This window comes from Balaenoptera borealis (genome assembly GCF_965194805.1).
Source record: "Balaenoptera borealis genome assembly, chromosome: 11".
Lineage (NCBI taxonomy): Eukaryota > Metazoa > Chordata > Mammalia > Artiodactyla > Balaenopteridae > Balaenoptera > Balaenoptera borealis.
In genome coordinates, this window is record NC_138868.1 from 17,375,134 (window position 1) to 17,393,648 (window position 18,515).

General features: G+C 35.9%; 1 protein-coding gene across 7 annotated transcripts in view; it reads right to left on the reverse strand.

The window, feature by feature from the left end:
- TTC17 (tetratricopeptide repeat domain 17) overlaps positions 1–18,515 on the reverse strand; it is a 140,908-nt gene that overhangs the window by 90,486 nt on the left and 31,907 nt on the right. For all 7 annotated transcript variants that reach the window (XM_082343672.1, XM_082343670.1, XM_082343671.1 and 4 more), the window contains 8 exons: positions 17,967–18,136; positions 16,716–16,827; positions 16,355–16,486; positions 5,663–5,772; positions 4,941–5,085; positions 4,360–4,499; positions 2,756–2,916; positions 1,181–1,293 (listed from right to left, as the gene is read on the reverse strand). In XM_082343672.1, coding sequence (XP_082199798.1) covers positions 1,181–1,293; positions 2,756–2,916; positions 4,360–4,499; positions 4,941–5,085; positions 5,663–5,772; positions 16,355–16,486; positions 16,716–16,827; positions 17,967–18,136 — 1,083 coding nt within the window. The remainder of the gene's footprint in view (positions 1–1,180; positions 1,294–2,755; positions 2,917–4,359; positions 4,500–4,940; positions 5,086–5,662; positions 5,773–16,354; positions 16,487–16,715; positions 16,828–17,966; positions 18,137–18,515) is intronic.

Genomic DNA, 18,515 nt, shown 5'->3' on the forward strand with positions numbered 1-18,515 from the left:
TTCTTTCACTATATAGTGGTGATGAAACTTATGGATATATAATGTTGGAATCTACACTGGCACATGGCAGTCTTCCAAATGGTCTGTCTTGAGACCACTATGATATCTAAAAGTTACACTGGGTTTCGGTATATTTCATTTCTAAATATTCCCTTTTTCCCCTTAAAATGCTTGGATTTAAGACAGGGAGCTAGAGTCCCAGAGGGTGTAAGTCTGTTCTTCCTTTACTACTCTTGAAAACCAAACATGGGATATTGCTAGGAGCTGGCTCACAAAAATCATTGGGAGCTTTTGGTCTCTATTACTACTTCTCCTCCTAAACGGCCTCTAAATTTTTATTTCTTACTCTTTCCCAATGTAGTCTGGGTTTTTCCAAATTAAAGAGTTCTAATTTTCCATGGTTTGTCTTCCTATAGAAGCTGTCCTGATCTCTTATTTTAACTGCTTATTGCTAGAAATTTCTGTATCTATGATTAAGGAACATGATGGGTTTTCTATAGGATAGGATAAATGTTATGTTATTTCCACTATCCTTTTGGATGAAAATTGGACTCTGGTTGTGTTTACTGTCTATATCAGCATCAGTTACATGCTATCTGGTATCATTATATTTATGTATTATTTCTTCCCAACTAGATAGGCTAGGATTTTATGTATGTGTATGACTGTGTGTATATGTGTATCTACCTGTGTGGACATATACAGAGACAGAAAGAAAGAGAAAACATGCACACAGCAATGCACTTAATAGACGTTTTTTGTAGATGATCATTTTGATGACGTTTTTGGTTGAAGCAACATAACTGGACTGATGACTTCAGGAAAGAGCACGGCTACTCTTTCCCAAATTTTAAATTATAGGTCTTACTAAAGTAAGTTAAAAGGGGAGGTAAAGGCTTTGAGTCACAGACCAATTCTAGCTCTCTTGGAAAAGAAGAAAAGAATTAAACACATATGAAAAGAAAATATAGCCAGTACTTTGGGAAACAAAAATGTCATTCATGGAGTAACTGAGTACTCTCTATAAAATCTGACTTCATAAACATAACAGATACTCAAAACCTTATATGATGGTCACACATTTTAGAGATCAATTATATAAGGAATTAAGGGGGGGGAAGTGATATTACTCTTAGATATGTAAAAGTTTATAAGAACTAGAAGAGACTAAGAAAAAGACCTGAACATAGTCCACATTTTCAAAGATATCACCACGATGGTAGCGCACAGGTTGGTCCCACTGGCAATGTAAACTATGCTGCTGGTTGACCAGACGGCATATCTGATGATTTCCTGGAATAAGAAAGGAAATTTAAATTGATGAAAAAGATCAGCAATGCCAACATGATTTTCTTAGTCTAAGTCGTGTAGTATCAACTCTGTACTCTTCAGAGCCTAGCAGAGTACTTACAGAGGGGAAACTTATCCAGGGGAAATCTCATTAATGGTTAATTAAATTAAATATTCTAAAGAAGCCTGTTTCTCCACCTATAAAACAAATGGGCTCCACTAAATAATCAGTGAGGTTCCTTCTGGCAATTGCATTCCATGACTGTAAAATCTATTGATTAAATTGTTTTAAGACTTTGCCCATCTCTCTGGAGAAAATATATGTATATGTGTGTATATATATATATATATATATAAGCGCTCTGGTTGCATTTCAGTACTGATTGAGCAAGTAAATAATCCCAAGGACTGAACATACTCTTTACACTAAAAATAGCAAAGAAAACTTGTCAGGTGGATTGTAAAACGGACCGTAAACGTTCACAGCTAAGAGTCAAAGATCAAGAGGCTGTACAGACCAATATATTTACCAAGGGAGAAGGATGTAATATAAGGGATTCTATTCATTTATTCTTTGGTGTCAAGTTGTCATATCTGCTCCCATAGGGTTTAATCAGAAATGAAACATTCTGGATACAATCAAATCACTAATATCCTGTCAACGCAAGTTCCTTTAGACCAGTGGTTCTACTTTGGGGTCACAGACTGTACGAGATTTTAATAAGAGCTACATACCGTCTTACCAGAAAAAAAATTGTGCATATACACAATACTATGTATAATTTTGGGGAGGATTTCAGAACCCCCTGAAAGTATTCCACTGATTATTTTCCTATTTGAGACAAAGTCTAGTCTAAAATCTTACTTGTAAAATAAAACATTTGTTTTTAATGGGGCAAAAAAAAAAGGAGAACATTTAGCCTTATTGCCACTGTTGGCTGAAAAGTGTGGATGTTTTGATTCTAGGGTGTGTCTAGCTTGCGTTAAATTGGTGTAGGGCCATGTTACAGTGTGTTTTCAGACTAGCAACAACAGGCATCAAATAGGATTTTGTTAGAATAACAGAATCTCAGGCCCCAGCCCAGACCTACTGAATCAGAATCTGCATTTTAACAAGATCTCCAAGAGATTGATATGCATACCAAAGTCAGAGAAGCATCAATGTAGGCCATAGAGGGCAAACAAACTGTTAAGACTCTTAGGATACAAAAGATTTGGTTTTTACTTTAAAATTTGGTTTTTAGTTTAAAAATTTGGTTTTTACTTTTTACTAAAAAAAAGTTAGAAGGATCAAACCAGCTCCTCAGGCCTGCTGGTATACCTGTAGTAATGATTTCATTTTAAGACTGAGAGAAGTCATAAGCACAATTTTATACTGCTTTATGGTACATGAAAGTTATGAAAGTAAAGCACACTAGAAGTGAATTTCCTAACCTGTCTTCAATTACTTGGAATCAGTACTTACCTAATTGTGCCTCTTTTGCCATCTGTGTCTCATGGATGATATTTCTTAAGATTTGCTCTTCCTGAATCAGCTTATGTTTTTCTAGGATCTCCTGCTGTCTCAGGTAGTGGTCATGTTGCTTTTGATATTCTTTCAACTCATTCAGTGTTCGCTGGAGGGATCTTAACATTTTTTAATAACAGGAAAAAGTTACAGAGCTTTAAAATTATGGATTTTTAAACCCACTTAAATACATAGATTTTCTGGTTCTCAGCAAAAATTGCTAGATTTTGACTTTTAACATACAATCATTGTATCACAAGTTCAAGAACAATGGGGCTAAATAAATACTATTGTTTTATTAAAATTTTGGGGAAAAAAGATGGATGTGAAATTCTTCCCATAAACACAACAATTAATGACATTAAATGGTGTGTTAGACTCTTCAGGTGCCAGATAAGATACATAGCAATAAATAATACTATAAAGCTTTATACATTTAACAAGTCTATTTCCCTCCACAAAGACTGTGTCAGTTCCACGGACATTCAAAGCCTCTCTAGAATCTTCCTTTTCACCTTTTCCTTTGATTCTACCTAAAGACAAGGTTAAGAGAAGAGGCCACAATGCCTTGCTCTTGCACTCTAGCTTCTTGGTTTACAGATTTGAGGAAAAATCCACAGAAACTGATTATAAAGGAATATTCCCTACCACTTGGTATCAATAAATCAGCTGCTTGATTATATTTAGTCACGAAAATCTTATTGCCTATTACACTGTTAACATATGGAGATTTAATAGCTGCACAGATTGTATAAGAAGAGCATAATATTGGAAGAAACTCAGCCAGGGCAAGTTCTAATCAGGTATAACAAAGCCAGGCATAAACAAGCTGTTATTCTTTCCTTTTTACTACATTAGGCTTTTAAACAGATTGGAAAATAGGCAAAAGTTTAATGAAATCCAAATCTCCACTTAATTCTATAATAATCAAAGTACACTCAAAACATTAAGGCTAATTCTATAAGAGTTGAACAATTCACTTCTGAGTTATGTCAAGTTCCTTTACTGGCCCTATTATTTATAGAATTAAATACAGGATATTTTTTAAGTATACTACAAGGACCAAGTACAACAGAATTCCATTACTGTACAACTTACACAAATCTGATTAAAATGTGGGCCAAATAATCTCTCTCAACATCACTTAACCAACATAACAATAGCCCAACCTTAGAAGTCAAAGGAGAGAAAGCTCAAATGTAGCATGCGCAAGTGATTTTACTGACAGTGTATTCTATGGAAATAAAAATGTAATCAATAGAATTACTGAGCATCTGGCAGCACCCCCTCCTCCATCTGACTTCATACAAGTAATAGATTGTCAATATTGTTAAGACTTAGATGACGGCATTTACTGTAAATATGCTCTAGTTCCTGGAATCCTTTATACAACCACTGACTTGTGCTAAACCTCCTGATTGGAGAAAAAGGACAGGACTAGCATTAGTGAAAAGGTGTTTTTCTTAATTCTAATGAACAAATTAACACTGGTATCACCCTACACAAGTCTAACCTAAGGTTCTACAGTGTTGGTGCTTCAGTAATTTTTTTCTCCTAGTTACCTATGTTGAGCTTCCAATTTCTGCTCGAGTTTTTGCTGACACAGGACAGCATGCTTCCTCTTTATAGCTTGCTCAAACCCAGGTTTAGCCTGCAAAGCATGGTCATAACAGAGCACTGAGTGGTTATACTCCCCAAGCATCTGAAGAGACAAAAACAAACACACACACATACACAAACACAGGGGGGAAAAATGTTAGCCTGGTTGTATCCGTCCAAATCCCCTTATGATTTATGAGATCACACCAAATCTCATACAGTGAATATTATTTCGATCAGTAGTCAAATCTCCATAACATGAAGCAATGCTATATAGGATGGTTCAATTGGAAGTACTGCTATTTTAAGAAGAGTATGTAAAAGGAATATAATATTCGTGTCAATTTAATTATTTTCTTTCTTGTGAAGAGGCTAAAACACTTATGATTCATTATTGCGATGAAGTTTTTTTCCCTTAATTTCTTCATTTCTATCCCCTTGTTTGGACCAAAAGAAGGGAAAAGGGTATTTTTTATTGGAAAAAAAGAAAGAAAGAAAGAAAACAGCAACTGGATTGGTTCATGTAAAAAAAAGTTGTATTTACCGCATATATATTTCCTAAAGTGTAATAGCTAGTGAAGAAGTCACTGTCGTCCAGAGCTGCGTGGACCACGACAGCAGCATCAGCAGAGAAGTGTGCTCTGTGCAGAACATTCGCCAAGTTGACCAGGGCAATGTCTTTATTGTGCCTAAAAGAGAAGGGAAGATGTAATTAGATGTCAGGAAAGAAGCATGTGCTCCACAATTGCCTATAACTACCTGACAAGGGCAAATTACATTCAAAGTTATTGAGCTTAGGAAAATAACTTTGAGTTTACTTACAGATGGAGAAAATAATTTAAGAAAATCCTAGTGTTTAATTTTACGTAATTGATGGTGCTTACTCAATCTGATAGCTACAAGTTTTGCCACAAAAATAAGGTCTGGCAGAGATTTTATGCTTTTAAAATATATTTAGGGCTTATATTTGCTTTGAGAATAATTTAATTTATGATAGTTCCTCCAACCAATTTCCTTAGTTTCAAGTCTCAAGTGAATCAGAGGGCATCTACATTATATATTTTTCCTTAACAGAAATCAGAAGTATGTTATGCCATTATCGCTTTGAACTCTTTGACATCTATCATTTTTGTGATGGGACTAATTGCAACAGGGATGGAGGAGAATGTAAGCACAACACAATGCTTCTTCTTCTTGTTTTTTATGTATTTTAACAGTCCTGAGTTACATGGAAAATCAGGAGGTCCAGAAGGGGAGGAATCCTACCTGGATGAGAAGTGAAGTGCTCGCATGGCACATTCCACTACTTGATACGGCTCATTCTTTATTCTCCAGTAAAATGAAGCCATGTTATATAGTACCCACGAGGAAGAGTTCTAGAAATTAAACAAATAAAATGACAACCAAATGTAACTCAAGATAGTTTCTTCAATTCAGAATGTTCAAAATGAGCACCTTTACACTCTGTCTGGTCTGAAACTGATGAAGAAAACCAAGACTTATTACAGTAGCGACAAAGCAGAGTTCAAAGTACAAATAAACTATCCCTGTCAAGAGAGCATGCTGATCATTAGCTGATCAGGTATATTAAGGTGTGATCTAAACAGAGAGACTGTCCAACCCCAGGCTATCTAACAATGGGGAAATAAAGCCGAAAAATCCCACCAAGTGGTCACAACTTGGGCCTTGTTTCAGGACTTTAGAAGTCAGGATCTAACCTACTTAGAAATGCTAGTTGTTCTAACATTAAATTCCTGAAATTAACATATTGCAAAGTTTCCTATTTCTTTAACATCTGAATGAAGGTATGTATGTAAACAAATGAAAGGCTTATGCTTTTGTGAAAGGTAAACTTTTGTCATTTTCTCATGTGTGTTCAGAAACTAAGTCAGACCTTTACATTGCTAAAAAGTAAGTCTTTAGTATGTAGTAATAAGTGCATTATTTAGTCAAATTAAACAGAAGTTCAGATAGGTTTTCTCCTTTTGTGGCTTGGATTTTTTTGTCCCCCAACATATACTAAATTTCAACCACATAGAGGTCATAAGACTAAACTGAATCATGTCAAAAACTCAATGTAAGTAAGTTTAAACCCAAGAAAGAAATATCAAATTCAGCATGGAAAAAAAGTCATAAAGTTTAAGATAAAATGGGAAAAACATATGACAGCCAACACTTAATATCATTAATGTGTAGCTACCTCATTAATATTCTAAACAGAGAAACAAAAAACCAAAAGAACAAGGGCCAAAAACATGGACAATTCAAAAATATGAAACAATGACTACTTAGCAGGTGAAAAGATATAAAAGTTAACAACAACAACAAAAGAATTAAAGAGATACAAGTTTTCCTTTTAAAAATTGGCAAAGATTAGAAAGAATGCCAGTATTCACTATTGGCTACAGTGTATGCTAACTTCAGATATTAAGTGTAGAAATATTAGGTTAGTACAGCATCGCTGGGGGACAATTTGACAATATGCATTTGAAAAGCCTTAAAAATGTGATTATCCTTTCATCCCCAAATTTCACTATAAAAATTTATCCTATGAGAATAAAGTTTTAACTATAAAGATGTGTAAAAATAAAACTCCAAAAATATATCACAAAACAGCAATTATCTCTGACTTTTTAAATTATAATTTTTAATTTCCCTTTTTTTTGATTTTTATATAGCTTTTCTTTTTTTAGAAGGACCGATTATTTTATTTTAAAAAGTTATCTTTAAGACTAAAACTAGTATGGGACTTCCCTGGTGGTGCAGTGGATAAGACACTGAGCTCCCAATGCAGGGGGCCTGGGTTCGACCCCTGGTCAGGGAACTAGATCCCACATGCATGCCGCAACTAAGAGTTTGTATGCCACAATTAAGGAGCCCTGGAGCCACAACTAAGGAGCCCTGGGGCCGCAACTAAGGAGCCCACCTGCCGCAACTAAGACGTGGCAAAACCAAATAAATAAATATTAAGAAAAAAAGAGTAAAACTAGTATAATTCTTTATTAATCATCCTTAAGTATTCTATCTTCAAGGAAAAAATATGATTCTTGAGTGTTGCAACGAAAGATTTCAGCACTAAGTGTAGCTGGTTACGGAATACTATATTCTTTCACACTTGACTTATGACTTAGGCTTCAGTCTCCTTTTTAGTAGCCTTTTGAGAAAGTTTCCTTTAAATCAACAAATGATTTTTAATCTCTTATTTTTAAATCTTATATTGTGAATTGGGACAAAAAGATTAATTAAAAATTCTACATGATCCTCCTGCCAATGCAGGGGGCACGGGTTCAACCCGTGGTCTGGGAAGATCCCACATGCTGCAGAGCAACTAAGCCCATGCACCACAACTACTGAGCATGCGCTCTAGAGCCTGCAAGCCACAACGACTGAAGCCTGCGTGCCTAGAGCCTGTGTTACACAACAAAGAGAAGCCACTGCAATAAGAAGCCCGCGCGCCGCATTGAAGAGTAGCTCCCACTTGCCTCAACTACAGAAAGCCCATACGCAGCAACAAAGACCCAACGCAGCCAAAAATAAATAAATAAATAAATTTATTTTAAAAAATACACAAATAAAAAATAAAAATTCTGCATGACTACTAAAAGCATCATGATAAGCAGAATACTCTACTCATCATAGTATATTCAAAGAGAAAAATAAATCTTTAAATAAAAATCTGTAAGATTTCTTGCCGCCGGACCAGGGATTAAACCTGTGTCCCCTGCCTTGGCAGGCAGATTCTTAAGCACTGCACCACCAGGGAAGTCCCTAGATTAATTTAAGGAGAGAGCAGACAGCAGAAGCAAGAAGAACTACAATTCTGTAGCCTGTGGAAGGAAAACCACATTCACAGAAGGACAGACAGACTGAAAAGACAGAGGACTTTGTACCAGATGAAGGAACAAGATAAAACCATAGAAAAACAACTAAATGAAGTGGAGATAGGCAACCTTCCAGAAAAAGAATTCAGAATAATGATAGTGAAGATGATCCAGGACCTCAAAAAAGAATGGAGGCAAAGATCGAGAAGATGTGAGAAATGTTTACTGAAGACCTAGAAGAATTAAAGAACAAACACTTAGAAGAATTAAAGAACAAACACCTAGAAGAATTAAAGAACAAACAAACAGAAATGAACAATACAATAACTGAAATGAAAAATACACTAGAAGGAATCAATAGCAGAATAACTGAGGCAGAAGAACGGATAAATGACTTGGAAGACAGAATGGTGGAATTCACTGCTGTGGAACAGAATAAAGAAAAAAGAATGAAAAGAAAGGAAGACAGCCTAAGAGACCTTGGGGACAACATTAAATGCAACAACATTCACATTATAGGGGTCTCAGAGGGAGAAGAGAGAAAGGACCTGAGAAAATATTTGAAGAGATTATAGTTGAAAACTTCCCTAACATGGGAAAGGAAATAGCCACCCCAAGTCCAGGAAGCACAGAGAGCCCCAGGCAAGATAAACCCAAGGAGAAACACGCCAGGACACATAGTAATCAAACTGACAAAATTTAAAGACAAAGAAAAATTATTGAAAGCAACACGGGAAAAATGACAAATAACATACAAAGGAACTCCCGTAAGGTTAACAGCTGATTTCTCAGGAGAAACTCTACAAGCCAGAAGGGAGTGGCATGACTTATTTAAAGTGATGAAAGGGAAGAAGCTACAACCAAGATTACTCTACCCAGCAAGGATCTCATTCAGATTCGATGGAGAAATCAAAAGCTTTACAGACAAGCAAAAACTAAGAGAATTCAGCACCACCAAACCAGATCTACAACAAACGCTAAAGGAACTTCTCTAAGTGGGAAACACAAGAGAAGAAAAGGACCTCCAAAAACAAACCCATAACAATTAAGAAAATGGTAATAGGAACATACATATTGATAATTACCTTAAACGTGAATGGATTAAATGCTCCAATCAAAAGACACAGGCTCGCTGAATGGATACAAAAACAAGACCCATATATATACTGTCTACAAGAGACCCACGTCAGACCTAGGGACACCTACAGACTGAAAGTGAGGGGATGGAAAAAGATATTCCATGCAAATGGAAAGCAAAAGAAAGCTGGAGTAGCAATACTCATATCAGACAAAATAGACTTTAAAAAGAAGAATGTCACAAGGGACAAGGAAGGATACTACACAATGATCAAGGGATCAATCCAAGAAGAAGATATAACAATTATAAATATATATGCACCCAACATGGGAGCACCTCAATACATAAGGCAACTGCTAACAGCTATAAAAGAAGAAATCAACAGTAACACAATAATAGTGGGGGATTTTAACACCTCACTTACACCAATGGACAGATCATCCAGACAAAAAATTAATAAGGAAACAGAAGCTTTAAATGACACAATTGACCAGATAGATTTAATTGATATTTATAGGACATTCCATCCAAAAACAGCAGATTACACTTTCTTCTCAAGTGCACATGGAACATTCTCTAGGATAAATCACATCTTGGGTCACAAATCAAGCCTCAGTAAATTTAAGAAAATCTAAATCATATCAAGCATCTTTTCTGACAACAATGTTATGAAATTAGAAATCAGTTACAGGGAAAAAAACGTAAAAAACACAAACACATGGAGGCTAAACAATACGTTACTAAATAACCAAGAGATCACTGAAGAAATCAAAGAGGAAATCAAAAAATACCTAAAGACAAATGACAATGAAAACACGATGATCCAAAATCTATGGGACGCAGCAAAAGCAGTTCTAAGAGGGAAGTTTATAGCAATACAAGCCTACCTCAAGAAACAAGAAACATCTCAAGTAAACAATCTAACCTTACACCTAAAGGAACTACAGAAAGAAGAACAAACAAAACCAAAAGTTAGTAGAAGGAAAGAAATCATAAAGAGCAGAGCAGAAATAAATGAAATAGAAACTAAGAGCACAATAGCAAAGATCAATAAAACTAAAAGCTGGTTCTTTGAGAAGGTAAACAAAATTGATAAGCCATTAGCCAGACTCAACAAGAAAAAGAGGGAGAGGACTCAAATCAATAAAATTATAAATGAAAAAAGAGAAGTTACAACAGACACCACAGAAATACAAAGCATCCTAAGAGACTACTACAAGCAACTCTATGCCAATAAAATGGACAACCTGGAAGAAATGGACAAATTCTTAGAAAAGTATAACCTTCCAAGACTGAACCAGGAAGAAATAGAAAATATGAACAGACCAGTCACAAGTAATGAAATTGAAACTGTGATTAAAAATCTTCCAACAAACAAAAGTCCAGGACCAGACGGCTTCACAGGTGAATTCTATCAAACATTTAGAAAAGAACTAACACCATCCTTCTCAAACTCTTCCAAAAAATTGCAGAGGAAGGAACACTCCCAAACTCATTCTATGAGGTCACCATCATCCTGATACCAAAACCAGATAAAGATACCACAAAAAAAGAAAATTACAGACCAATATCACTGATGAATATAGATGCAAAAATCCACAACAAAATACTAGCAAACAGAATTCAACAACACATTAAAAGGATCATACACCATAATCAAGTGGGATTTATCTCAAGGATGCAAGGATTCTTCAATATATGCAAATCAATCAATGTGATACACCATATTAACAAACTGAAGAATAAAAACCGTATGATCATCTCAATAGATGCAGAAAATGCGTATGACAAAATTCAGCACCGATTTATGATAAAAACTCTCCAGAAAAGTGGGCACAGAGGGAACCTACCTCAACATAATAAAGGCCATATACGACAAACCCACAGCAAACATCATTCTCAATGGTGAAAAACTGAAAGCATTTCCCCTAAGATCAGGAACGAGACACGGATGTCCACTCTCGCCACTATTATTCAACATAGTTTTGGAAGTCTTAGCCATGGCAATCAGAGAAGAAAAAGAAATAAAAGGAATACAAATTGGGAAAGAAGAAGTAAAACTGTCACTGTTTGCAGATGACATGATACTATACATAGAGAATCCTAAAGGTGCCACCAGAAAACTACTAGAGCTAATCAATGAACTTGGTAAAGTTGCAGGATACATAATTAATGCACAGAAATCTCTTGCATTCCTATACACTAACAACGAAAGATCAGAAAGAGGAATTAAGGAAACAATTCCAATCACCACTGCAAGAAAAAGAATAAAATACCCAGGAATAAACCTACCTAAGGAGGTAAAAACCTGTACTCAGAAAACTATAACACACTGATGAAAGAAATTAACGATGACACAAACAGATGGAGAAATATACAATGTTCTTGAATTGGAAGACTCAATATTGTGAAGATGACTATAGCACCCAAAGCAACCTACAGATTCAATGCAATCCCTATCAAATTACCAGTGGTATTTTTTACAGAACTAGAAAAAAAAATCTTAAAATTTGTATGGAGGCAAAAAAGACCCCGAATAGCCAAAGCAGTCTTGAGGGAAAAAAAACCGAGCTGGAGGAATCAGACTGCCTGACTTCAGACTATACTACAAAGCTACAGTAATCAAGATAATATGGTATTGGTACAAAAACAGAAATACAGATCAATGGAACAGGATAGAAAGCCCAGTGATAAACCCACACACCTATGGTCAACTAATCTATGACAAAGGAGGCAAGGATATACAATGGAGAAAAGACAGCCTCTTCAGTAAGTGATGCTGGGAAAACTGGACAGCTACATGTAAAGGAATGAAATTAGAACACTCCCTAACACCATACACAAAAATAAACTCAAAATGGATTAGAGACCTAAATGTAAGACCGGACACTATAAAACTCTTACAGGAAAACATAGGAAGAACACTCTTTGACATAAATCACAGCAAGATCTTTTTTGATCCACCTCCTAGAGTAATGGAAATAAAAACAAAAATAAACAAATGGGACCTAATGAAACTTAAAAGCTTTTGCAAAGCAAAGGAAACTACAAACAAGACGAAAAGACAACCCTCAGAATGGGAGAAAATATTTGCAAACGAATCAATGGACAAAGGATTAATCTCCAAAATATATAAACAGCTCATGCAGCTCAATATTAAAAAGACAAATAACCCAATCAAAAAATGGGCAGAAGATCTAAATAGACATTTCTCCAAAGAAGACATACAGATGGCCAAGAAGCACATGAAAAGCTGCTCAACATCACTAATCATTAGAGAAATGCATATCAAAACTACAATGTGGTATCACCTCACACCAGTTAGAATGGGCATCATCAGAAAATCTACAAACAACAAATGCTGGAGAGGGTGTGGAGAAAAGGGAACTCTCTTGCACTGTTGGTGGGAATGTAAATTTATACAGCCACTATGGAGAACAGTATGGAGGTTCCTTAAAAAACTAAAAATAGAATTACCGTATGTTCCAGCAATCCCACTACTGGACATATACCCAGAGAAAACCGTAATTCAAAAAGACACATGCACCCCAATGTTCCTTGCAGCACTATTTACAATAGCCAGGTCATGGAAGCAACCTAAATGCCCATCGACAGACGAATGGATAAAGAAGATGTGGTACATATATACAATGGAATATTACTCAGCCATAAAAAGGAACGTTATTGGGTCATTCATAGAGACGTGGATGGATCTAGAGACTGTCATACAGAGTGAAGTAAGTCAGAAAGAGAAAAACAAATATCGTATATTAACAGATATATGTGGAAACCTATAAAAATGGTACAGATGGACTGGTTTCAGGGCAGAAATTGAGACACAGATGTAGAGAACAAACGTATGGACACCCAGGGGGGAAAGCGGCTGGGGGTGGGGGTGGTGGTGTGATGAACTAACTGGGCGATTGGGATTGACATGTATACACTGATGAGTATAAAATTGATGACTAATAAGGACCTGCTATATAAAAAATAAATAAAATTAAATTAAAAAAAAAGAAAGATTGTAAAGGGCTTCAAGAGGTCATACTGTCCATCACCCTACCTCAGCTGTGCTGTACATACTGTAACAGTATTAGAAATTTAAGATGACCTCCTTTATACCTTACCAACCTGTTAATTTTTTTTTAACACACTGACTCCTATTTTCAATTGATGTTTAATTTGTATTATATTCACTACCTTTCAATTTTTCTCCCTTATTGGTTTAGGAAACTTTTAAAAAATCTTCACAAACACAGCCATTTTATTATGTTAAAAGTTTTAATGTTTTGATTTCCAACTGTCATCAGCAAAGTTTTAATATATTTCACAGACAAAAAACAAAAAAACAAAAAGATACATGCACCCCGATGTTCACTGCAGCACTATTTACAATAGCCAGGTCATGGAAGCAACCTAAATGCCCATCGACAGACGAATGGATAAAGAAGATGTGGTACATATATACAATGGAATATTACTCAGCCATAAAATGAACGAAATTGGGTCATTTGTAGAGACGTGGATGGATCTAGAGACTGTCATTTAGAGTGAAGTAAGTCAGAAAGAGAAAAACAAATATCGTATATTAACGCGTATATGTGGAACATAGAAAAATGGTACAGATGAACCGGTTTGCAGGGCAGAAATAGAGACACAGACGTAGAGAACAAACATATGGACACCAAGGGGGGAAAGTGGCGGTGGGGGTGGTGGTGTGATGAATTGGGAGATTGGGATTGACATGTATACACTAATATGTATAAAATAGATAACTAATAAGAACCTGCTGTATAAAAAATAAATAAAATTAAATTAAAAATTAAAAAAAGATTTCTCATAAAATGTCCTCTCAAATCTAAAAATGTTCAAATGTCACTATTAATTATTCTCTCTCTTTGGAACACATTTTTTCCCTTGGCTCTTAGGATATCACATCCTTCTGGACATCCTTTGGATCTTTTCTGCTGGCCCTTCCCCCTCTGCTTGATAGATAATGTAGGAGGACCCAGGACTTCTTCTCAAACTTCACTCTTCTCCAGATGACCTATGTAATCCCACGGCTACAAATACTCCCTACTTAACAATTATTCTCTATCTATATACCCAGCTCTGACCTCTACTGGAATTCCAGACTCATATAGGTATTTCAGATTTAACTTGACCAAAATAGAACTCTATCTTATCTTCTCTCACCCCAACCCTGCTCCTCCAAGTTGCTCAAGCCAAAAATTAAGGAATTACCCTTGATTTCTCTTTTTCTCTCATTCCCCATATCTAATTAATCAGCTTCTAAACTTCTAAACATTTCCTGAAATAGTTTAAGTTCCTTCATTTCCACTACTAACCATTCTAGTCCAAACCATCTTCATTTCTCTCTTGAATTACTGCACTAGCCTTCTAATGGTCTACTTCCAATTTTGGCCTCCTTTAGTCATTTCTCCATATAAGTTTGAGAGTGTACTTTTAAAAGTACTAATTAAATTATGTTACTCCTCTGCTCCAGCTTCTCAGCACACTTGGAATAAAATTCAAAGCCCTAACTTTGGCTTTCAGAGCCCTACATAGTCTGGCCCTGGCCTACTTCTTTGGCTTCATTCCCTATCATCCTCCCCTTTGCTCACCAAGCTCCAGCCATACTGACCTGAATTTAATTACATAACACTTGTTATATACTGAATGTGTCTCTAACCATTCATATATGGACGCCCTAACCCTCAATGTGACTATATTTGAAGATAGGGCCTCTGAAGAGGTGATAAAGGTTAAAAATACAATAGGGCCAGTCCCCTTATAAGAGGAAGATTTATCTCTCTTTCTCTCCCTCCCTCCCTCCTTCCCTCCCTCCCCATGTACACCCTGAGAAGAAGCCATGTAAGGACACAGCCAGAAGGTGGCCATCTACAGGCCAGAAAGAGAGTCCTCACCAGGAACCGAATCAGCCAGCAACATGATCTTGGACTTTCCAGCATCCAGAACTGTGAGAAATAGATTTCTGTTGTTTAAGCCACACAGTCTGTGGTATTTTGTGATGGCAGCCTGAGCCAGCTAATATACTACCAAGCTCATTAAGGCTTCAGGGCCTTTGCTCATTCTTCAGCCTAGAATGCTCTTCCTTGATCTTTGACTTTTGGTTCCTTCTTGTCTTCAAGTATCAGCTTAAATTTCATCGTTCCAGAGAGGATAACCCCAACTGCTCAACATAAAGAAGCCACCCAATTACCCTCTATTTTAATTTTCTATAGAGCATTTACCACGATGATCTACTTTCAACTAACAATTCTCTGAACGGTATCTTAAATCCCAGGCCAGTTTTTCCTTATTACTTATCAATTCTGGGGATGCAATATTTTACATTACCTTCAGAAAAACAATATGAAGCAGGTAACTTAGCTACAAAAATAATCCTATAATATATAATGCATTTGAATAAACATATAAATATATATTTGGGTAAACTATATATAAATGTTACAATTACACATTTTACTTAGTACCACTATAATAGTGCTTAGAAACTAGCCTGCATTTTACGAATCTCCTTAGGCACAGAGAAGAGCAAAAACTATTTTCTAAATTCCCACATGTTATCCTGAATGATACCTTTAAATTCTTGGGTTCTGTTACATAATTCCCCATTTCATTAGTTTAAAGTAGATGTTCCCTTAAAATTACATGAAGATTTTATTGTTAGTGGTGATTCTTTTTCCTGTTCAGAGAACAGAGATAATCTATGTATTTCCTGTGTGTAGACATATATCAAAGACACTAATGTTAATGTTCTTTCACACTCAAAATATATAATCTAGCTTATAAGCCCTGTTGCTTATATTAGTTTATAATTTGTTTTTTCGTGAATTAGTTTAAATAAAACTTTTCAGCATCTTGTCCTGGTAAAGGGGACTGGATTATCAATGCTTCTAACTTTGAACTATACAGTTTATATTACTGTAATCATGATTTTAAATCACTCTCTAGACAAAAACAAGCTGGGTAGGTATTTTCTGAGAGAAAAATATCTTCTGTTCATCCGGGCTCTTTAAGTCATTTACGACTTACCTTCTGTAGGCCTTCATGAATGAGGTGACCTATGTCATCTATACTCCTTCCTAACCGTTTAGATAGATATGTGAAGATTGGATCTTCTTTAGGTAGTAGAGGTGCAGAAAGATTAACTCTCTCTTGTACACCCTGAAGAGAAGAAAAAATTGAAAAAAACAGAAAAAGGAGATTATAAGACATTAGAAATCACAAGTAATTTGGTATCTTATGGCATTTAATTTGAAGGAATTTTAAGAAATCGGAGATGTTTGTTAAATTATAAAGCTGTTTGGAAGGAGAGAAGAAAAAGAGTATGTATAAGCAAGAGATTAAAGAAAAAAATGAAAACAAACAAAACCCCCCAAATTTCTCTACTTACTCGCAAGTGCTGAAAAGCATGTATACTATATGGAAGTTCTAGAATTTTAGTACAATCAGGCTGCTCAGGGTCTGGAGGGACAGGAGATTCTGTGTCTATATAATCTTCAGGGCTAAAATCAAGAGGCAAAAAGTAATGAATGAATGAAAAGCAAAGACATGTCCAATTTTTCCCTAATTAAATCATATTCTCAAAGCATCTCACTTTACAACCAATATTAGTCAACATGCATACTTTTTTCATAGAGCTGTTGTTAGAGCAAAATATTTTGAGAGTTCAACTTAAAGGAGATATATCAAGAGTTAGGGAGGGCCCGGGGTTCGACCCCTGGTCAGGGAACAAGATCCCACATGCATGCCGCAACTAAAAGATCCTGCACGCTGCAACAAAGATCCCACGTGCCACAACTAAGACCCAGAGCAGCCAAATAAATTAAAAAAAAAAAATGGTTAGGGAGAAAATAGGTAAGTCACAAACCGTGAAGACTGTGGACTCTGGACTTCCCCGGTGGTGCAGTGGTTAAGAATCTGCCTGCCAGTGCAGGGGACATGGGTTCGAGCCCTGGTCTGGGAAGATCCCACATGCCGCAGAGCAACTAAGCCTGTGCACCACAACTACTGAGCCTGTGCTCTAGAGCCCGCAAGCCACAACTACTGAAGCCCGCACGCCTAGAGCCTGTGCTCCAAAACAAGAAGCCCGCGCACCGCCAGGAAGAGTAGCCCCCGCTCGCCGCAACTAGAGAAAGCCCACGTGCAGCAACGAAGACCCAACGCAGCCAAAAACAAACAAACAAATTAATTAATTAATTTAAAAAAAAGACTGTGGACTTTTCAAAAGCTAATATAACACTGCTCAACTCTTTCTAGAAATGTTAAACCAGTTTACACTTCTATATAGTCTTTCTACATTTTTACCAGTTATTGATTTTTAAACATTTTTTTTCAATTTGAGAGATGAAAAATATGTCTTAGTATGCACTTATTTGATCATTACTGAGAAATATTTTTTCCACATGTTTATTCGCCATTTGCATTTTTTTTTACCATAAATTGTTCAATTTTCTACTGTGGTATTAAATATTTTTAATTGATTTGTAAGAATTTTATACATAGTACCCATTTTGAACTTTCAAATTTCAATAAAGTCATCAGTGATTGAAGCTTTTTCTCATTAGAGAAATAACTTCTAATTGATTCAAGAAAGGTCTGTTCAGGAAGACGTACTTTATTTTTGGAAAGAGAATTTCTTTACCTGATATCTTTGCTCTCCAAAGTTATGTATGTGCCATCATACAGATCTAGGTCCCCTAAGGGTACCTTGGCTTTGATGCAGTCTGGATCCTCTTTATTATGTCTCTGTTCCAGTCCTGTATCTCTGTCCTCATTCTCTTCTATATGAATTTTTTGAGCAACTAATTGCTTCTGTTGAGAAGAAAATAAGAACACAAATGGATTTTTCTAATATTTCAACCTAGATACCATGTAAGAGAAAGGAGAATTTAATGTGTTGAACAAGTCAGAGAATTCAAAATATGCCCTGGGTTACCTTAGTTGACATAAATAAGCTTCTCAAAACAGGTGTCCATATACAGAAAGTTAACAGAACATGACATTTATAATACTGGCACATGAGTGCCTTATGATATGATCTCTGACTATCTATAAAGCTACATCTATCAACTTAACTGGCACAGAATAGCTCAGCAATTAGAAGTACCTTGAATTGTCCAAACATGTCATATTTCAGTCCTTCAAGACATCTAGTGCATTGATAGTACTACCTGGAGTGACGAGTGTTCCA